This window comes from Bidens hawaiensis, unplaced genomic scaffold, assembly GCF_021521415.1.
Source record: "Bidens hawaiensis isolate Kalapana, Puna unplaced genomic scaffold, B.hawaiensis_p1.1 tig00001382_1, whole genome shotgun sequence".
In the NCBI taxonomy this organism is placed as follows: domain Eukaryota; kingdom Viridiplantae; phylum Streptophyta; class Magnoliopsida; order Asterales; family Asteraceae; genus Bidens; species Bidens hawaiensis.
Window position 1 is genome coordinate 281939 of NW_027491078.1, and position 6803 is coordinate 288741.

Here is a 6803-nt window from a genome sequence, read left to right on the forward strand (position 1 = left end):
ACGTGCGTAGGCCACTGTTGGTGGAACAGGAATACTGTTGCAGCCGGCCACACCTCCTTGGAAACCTACCTTCGGCTATAAATACCACAAATGGTATGATCATCTTATCTTAACATATCATCATATTATACCTGATATCTGCTCTAGCAATCTCTTAATATACATTTATATTTAAAGAGCAATCTAGTCTGATTCTCACGCCGGAGGGTGGTCACAAGGAGGAACCCCCCCCTTCTCAGTGACAAGCTCACGGTGTCTGTTTTGCAGGTTATCAGAAGAACCATCTTCTCTGGGTCTAACCCCTCGTGGGAAACATCTATCTAACCCCCAGGTTATCCGTAATCTGTCCGGGGTCCGGTTAGTGTTTCTTCACCTTGCCACCTCATCTTCTTTTTGGCGTTAACATCATTGCATCCATTTTAATCGTGTGCCCAATATTAAATGTGCCCTTTAGGCACCAATGCAATAACGGGTTCAAATTGTGGGCCCAGCTATGAATCAAACCAATTATATTAACTCATTCATATTTTTATATACAAAAAAAAATAAGTAATAATTGTTTTATTAATTAAACCATTGTGACAGTATTTATTTTGTTACTTAAAGCCCCTCCATAGCACTCGATCTAAAGATGTTATGTTTCTTAGTAATTTAAGCATGCCGGACGACAACGCAAACTTGCAAATACAGACAACATTGATCTTTAATTTTTTGTTTCAAGCATATCAAGGTTCCCATCATAATATATACTAAAATGGAGTTAATATGTAATTTGGCCTTTTTATCTTGGAACCTTGCTTGATGATGATGGTAATGTTGATATTGACTTAATGATTGTTATTTAATTAATATATATAAACAGTAGGCAGTAGCACTGATTGATATCAAATAATATGGGACGACCTGATCAGCGGCCACGCTCTCAACCCGACGAGCCCCTTGCAGGTCAAACACAGATTCAGCTTCCTGACATACCCCAAACTGACGATAATAGTCAAGTTGTAATTCTTAATGTTGAGTCTCAGATTTCAGAAACCCCTGTCACCACGGTGCAAGTATTTGCCATTGTCTCGTTAACTCTTAGAGTCCTTACTTGGCTGTGTCTCTTGGCCTCACTCATCATTCTAGCATCCAACACTTCAAACATTAAATTAACTCGCTTTACAGAGATCAAAGTTGGGTTTAACAATATCTATGCTTATCGGTAACTCTCTTTCTCTGCAAAATAATAATAATAATAATAATAATAATAATAATAATAAATTAAAATAACAATACCTACACTTTGGGAATGATCATGCATCTTTATGTGAAGGTACATGATGTCCGCTATAGTGATAGGTTTTGCATACACATGTGTTCAAGTAACCTTCGAAATCTATCAATTAGCCACGCGCAAAAGTCTTACAAAAGGCAATAGGCTCCCCAAGATCATCTTTTATGGGGACAAGGTTAATACCCTTTTCACATGTAGCATGCAATTCCGCTAATGTTAATATGATTACATGGTATATGATAAAGTTTACACTAGGATGGGTCAATTGAATATGTCATCCAAGAATCTAGTAGTATAATATTGAACACTTGAAGCAATAGTTTTACATAAAGTTAATTTGATAACCCACTGGCATTCCATAAGATTCCATCGACGTAAAGCATAACAAGTCCTTTTTATTTGCAGTTTCTATTATCCTTTCTAGCTACGGGTGTTGGTGCGGCATTTGGTGCTACAGTTGATTTAAAGAAGCAGCTTGATCAGTCAGATGACATTCTTGAGTCAATCGGCGTTACACTTATTTCTCAATATCGATCAAAGATTGATAACTTCTTCAACTTGGCTTATGTGTCTGCTGCATTCCTACTTATTGCATTCTTGAGTTCAATAGCTGCTTCTGTTCTGTCTTCTTTGGCCCTACAAAAGAACTGATCATTTTTAATTCTTGTATGTATTGCTTCCCATGTTGAAGACAAATTTAAATCATGCTGGTTTAAGGTTGTATATATAATTGTAGGTTGTTGCATTTCTGTTTTTGATTACTTTCATTGTAAGTCTAATGCTTATAATTTAAGAAGTTATTTCGTGATACGTAAAATCATCTTGTTCCAACATATTACTATTGAATTCTAATATCATAGTGTCAAACTCTCCTTTAATTGGATATCTGGTTGTTGCTTCAAATTAATTTCTCCATCCATAAATTCGGTGCTAAAACATCCGCGTGCGTTGCTTTTTATATACATCCAAGTATCCAACCTCTATCTGAATGCAGTTATAGCCAAAAGTCAAAAAACACATTTGAGTTTAAATTGCTAACCTAAAATTAGCAACATGCAAACTAACATAAAAACGACAACACATTAATTTGAATGTTAAGTAACCTTAAATGCTCTAATGCATATAGAATCGTCTGAACTTTGATTTTTTATTTCTTGTTGAAATATCTTATCAATTTGATGTTAGTGAGATCAAATGATTCTAATTTAAACCATATCATTAAATCCTTGGAGAAATTCACAAGTCTTGTTATATAAAATATGAGTGGCATTTGAATCTGAGGTCTGGTCACAGGTGGAGCTCTAGTAGGTACCCACAAATCTAAGTGCACATAATCTAACACTCTCATTTAGTTATGACTACCTTTACCTTGCTGAATCTAACTCTATTGATTGTTATTTAGTTTCTAAATAATTTTTTGTATTAAAAAGCATGAAAACCTTTAAACGTCTGCGGCGTCCATGAAGATTACATTTAAGAGTTATGCCTATTAATGTTACTATGATTCTATGAATGGAATCATTTCAACTTTGAATTTGACTTAGCCTGACGCCCTTCTTTTAAAGATATTTGTTATGTCACCTTCAGGAAAAATAGCTCATTCCATAGTCATCTCTTGTATAAATTGTTTTCTTCAATTTTTTGTGTTTACAATCGAAACAACTCCTTCCATGGATAAGTTATCCCTTGCATACATCAGATTGCCCACAAAATGTTCACCATGCATCGCATAATAAGGTCAACTCGATGATAGTCTTATCTAATTCTTAATCTAGCAGCACTATATATCCTTTAAGTAAAGAACCAACATATTAATTAAAACCTATCTGGCCATATTTTTTCATAGTGCAAACTGTGAGAACTATGCTAATTGTGGCCTTATTAAATGACCTTGAACATTTGACCCAAATTTACCTTTGACCTTACAAAATTAGGTATTAGAGTGAACAAAAATATGACCTTATCACACTAACGACCAAGATGGCCATTTTTACCAACAGCATTCATGAATAACCCACTCAAACCAAAAATACCTAAAATGGCAACTTTCTTAGTTGTCAAATCTAACATATTAGAGCTAACGTATGACGGGTCTATTTGACACCCTTCCGTTTTTAAACAAACCGTATCTTAGACACGTATATAGTTAAATGCTCGGCTACTATTCTATTCCGCGGGACTTCATATCTATTCTGTCGTGCCCAACAAAATAGTATTACGTATAAAAATGAAGTCCAACGGAATAGATTCAAATGTCTGACAAAATAGATACCATTTTAGGTATTTTTGGTTTATAGGAGTTGATAAAAAAATGTTGTTGTGTAAAAAGGAGCATTTAGTCATTATCCCTAACATTATGCATATCTACTTTTGACCGTATACACATTGATCATGTGACCTTAAAGGATCATATCACTTTATAAATGACTTGTGAAATAATAGACTTCATAGTCAGTGATTCATAAATATTAACCAAACATTGATATTCCCAATGTTGATCGTATTAAACCAATACAAAAATAATTAAATAACGGTCCCCAACTAATTGAAAACGAGTCACGTTTTTCTCTCTCTCATTCTCGTGAGGTCTGAAACATGCGAGATCGACCAAAAAGCACTATAGAGTAGGCACCATCTATTGAGGACGTCCACATTTTAACTATACTTATTAAAGTTGTACTCTTCATAAATAGTTATAAATAGTTCGTCACGGTTGATTTCAAATAAGCACAAATAGGATATTATAAAAGATATTTTGTGACAGGTTTGGTATAAGTGTTTCCCTTAAGTAAAATATGATAATTTAGAATTTTCCTATAAATGATATTACAACGAATGAAATGACAAAATTTGACGATTACATTATTAGCAAATGATTATAAGCTTGCATTATACTTGATGTTATATTATGTTTGTATTAATTAGTTTGTAACATTTGTAGCAATATACTTATGTAGTTCTTGTATTAGGTACTCATGACCGATTAACGGTCATGTTGGTTAAACATTTAAACGCTGGGTGACGGTTTCTTTGTAACTGTATTTTACAGTTACATAACTTCCATCTCGGTAATGTATATGTATGTTGCTATGGTGATCAAGTATGGCACCAAGTTCTATCGATATCAATCTGTTCACCAGAACCCTCTAATATTGTGATAATCACTTTCAATATCTTGTATGCACTTTGTTGTACAAAATAGTTGGCCTTTTAAACATTGGCAGGTTAAAGATGAGGTATTACGTTAATTAGTATTTTAAGAATGTCAGGACATCAACGCAAACTAGCAAATACAATGATCAATATTCTTGTTTCAAACATATCGAGGTTCCAATCATAATAATATATAATAAAACGGAGTTAATGATGTAATTTGGCCTTTTCTTTTGGAACCTTGCTTGACGATGAAGGTAATGTTGATATATATTGACTTAATGATTATTACTTGATATATTAACAACCAGAAGTACACTAGTTGACATCAAACAACATGGGACGACCTGATCCGCAGCCTCGGTCTCAACCTGATGAGCCCCTTGATCAAACACAGATTCAGCTTTCTGACATACCCCAAACTGATGATAATAGTCAGATTGTAATTCTTAATGACTCTGTGTCTCAGACTTCACACGCCCCCATTAGCACTGTGCAAGTATTCGCCATTACCTCGCTAACTCTTAGAGTGGTTACATGGCTCTGTCTCTTGGCCTCACTCATCATTGTAGCATCCAACACTACAACCTATAGAATACAACAGTATATAGGCTTCTTTATAGAGCTCAAATTTGGGATCAACAATTTCTATTCTTATCAGTAACTCTCTTTCTCTGCCAAAATATTAAGAATGAAAGCTGAATTCTTGTTTTTGCACGGAGAAATACTAACACGTTTAGGAATGATCATGTATATATGTGTGCAGGTACACGGTGTCCGCTATAGTGATTGGTTTTGCATACACATGTCTACAAGTACCCTTCGAAATCTACCAATTAGCAACGGGTAAAACTCTTACAACAGGCAATATACTCCCCATGATCGTCTTCTATGGTGACAAGGTTAACTAGTTTCATTTTCGCATGTCAAATGTGATTTCTCAAAAGCTTAATTAATTATAGATATAATTATCAAAATGTCCATTTGACCTGCCAATGTCAACAAAATGCTCTATTGACCAACCGATTACCAAAATGTCCACCCAGATCTCGTCAACCCGATCACTGTTATTTAATCATTACTCGATGGATTTTAATTTAAACAAAACCAAATTCTGCCACACATCAGAAAACCGCTAGGTCACTAGTTTTTTTTAATCACCGGAGCCATCGAGATTTTTTGGCATACGACGAAATTATTTTGGGTCCGACGAGATTTATTTTGGTGTAAGACGGAATTATTTGTTGTAAGACGAGGTTTATCTTGGCTTCCGACGAGATTTCTTGGCCAACTGGAAAGATCTGCTTCCTTAGAAAACCCGTTAAGTAGTGATTAAAAAGTGATTGGGTGGACAAGTTTTAGGGTGAACATTATGGGAATTGATTGGAAAACGTATACATTTTGTCGGCATTGACCGGTAAAATAGACATTTTGGTCATTATCCCTTTTCTTATGCTAAATGTTTTTGCAGTTTCTATTATGCTTTCTAGCTACGGGTGTTGGTGCGGCATTTGGTGCTACAGTTGATCTCAAGAAGAAGGTTGATCAGCTGGATGACTTTTATGAGTCAAATTATGGTGAAATGGCTTTTGCGGGAATTCGATCAAAGCTTGATGACTTCTTCAACTTGGCTTATGTTTCTGCAGCATTCCTTCTTATTGCATTCTTGAGTTCATTAGCTTCTTCTATTCTATCTTCTTTAGCCCTTAAAAAGAAGTGATCAGTTTTAACCCTTGTATGTCTTGCTTGTTGGTATTAGAACCCTAAACGTTTGAGATAAAAGATAAACAATGATATTTGATCGGAGAATGCTTAGGGTTTTTATTGACTGAATTGCATGAATTACAAGATAACAGAAGGCTTTATATATAGGCTGAAACATAACGTAAACTACCAAACAAACTCTTTTTAGAAACTGCTAAGGAACCGGCCAAATTTGGAGACCACAGGCAACGGTAATTATTTAAAATAAATGTGATTAAAATAAAATAAAAACAGGAACTTGACTTGAACCATGCAACCATCTAAATGGATCCGACCCAGGAGTTGAATTATTTTTTAATACCCTCCGGTAATTCAAACTCTTTCATTCTGATCATTCTTCTGAAGTATTCAAACTTTTCTCTTAGAAGTGCCTTAGTTAACAGATCAGCAGCTTGTTCTTGTGTGCAACAATGCTCCAACTTTACTTGTTCTTGGTTCACCATTTCTCGAATAAAGTGATACTTTATTTCAATATGTTTGGATCTACTGTGCATGAACGGATTTTTTGATAAGCATATAGTGGACTGGTTATCACAGTAAATGGTAGTGGCTGTCTTTTGGCTGAGCTTCAGATCATCCATAATTCTTCTAAGCCAAATGGCTTGGCATG

At 34.8% G+C, this 6803-nt stretch overlaps 1 protein-coding gene across 1 annotated transcript; it reads left to right on the top strand.

Annotated features, from left to right (window-relative positions):
* The first annotated feature begins 893 nt into the window (after positions 1 to 893).
* Positions 894 to 6171, top strand: LOC143572519 (uncharacterized). The gene is made up of 8 exons (XM_077057666.1): positions 894 to 1204; positions 1316 to 1451; positions 1682 to 1909; positions 2013 to 2045; positions 4501 to 4512; positions 4752 to 5089; positions 5196 to 5331; positions 5901 to 6171. Exons 1-8 carry the CDS (start codon positions 894 to 896, stop codon positions 6147 to 6149), a joined length of 1443 nt encoding a protein of 480 aa, XP_076913781.1. The 3' UTR covers positions 6150 to 6171.
* Positions 6172 to 6803: the final 632 nt, after the last annotated feature.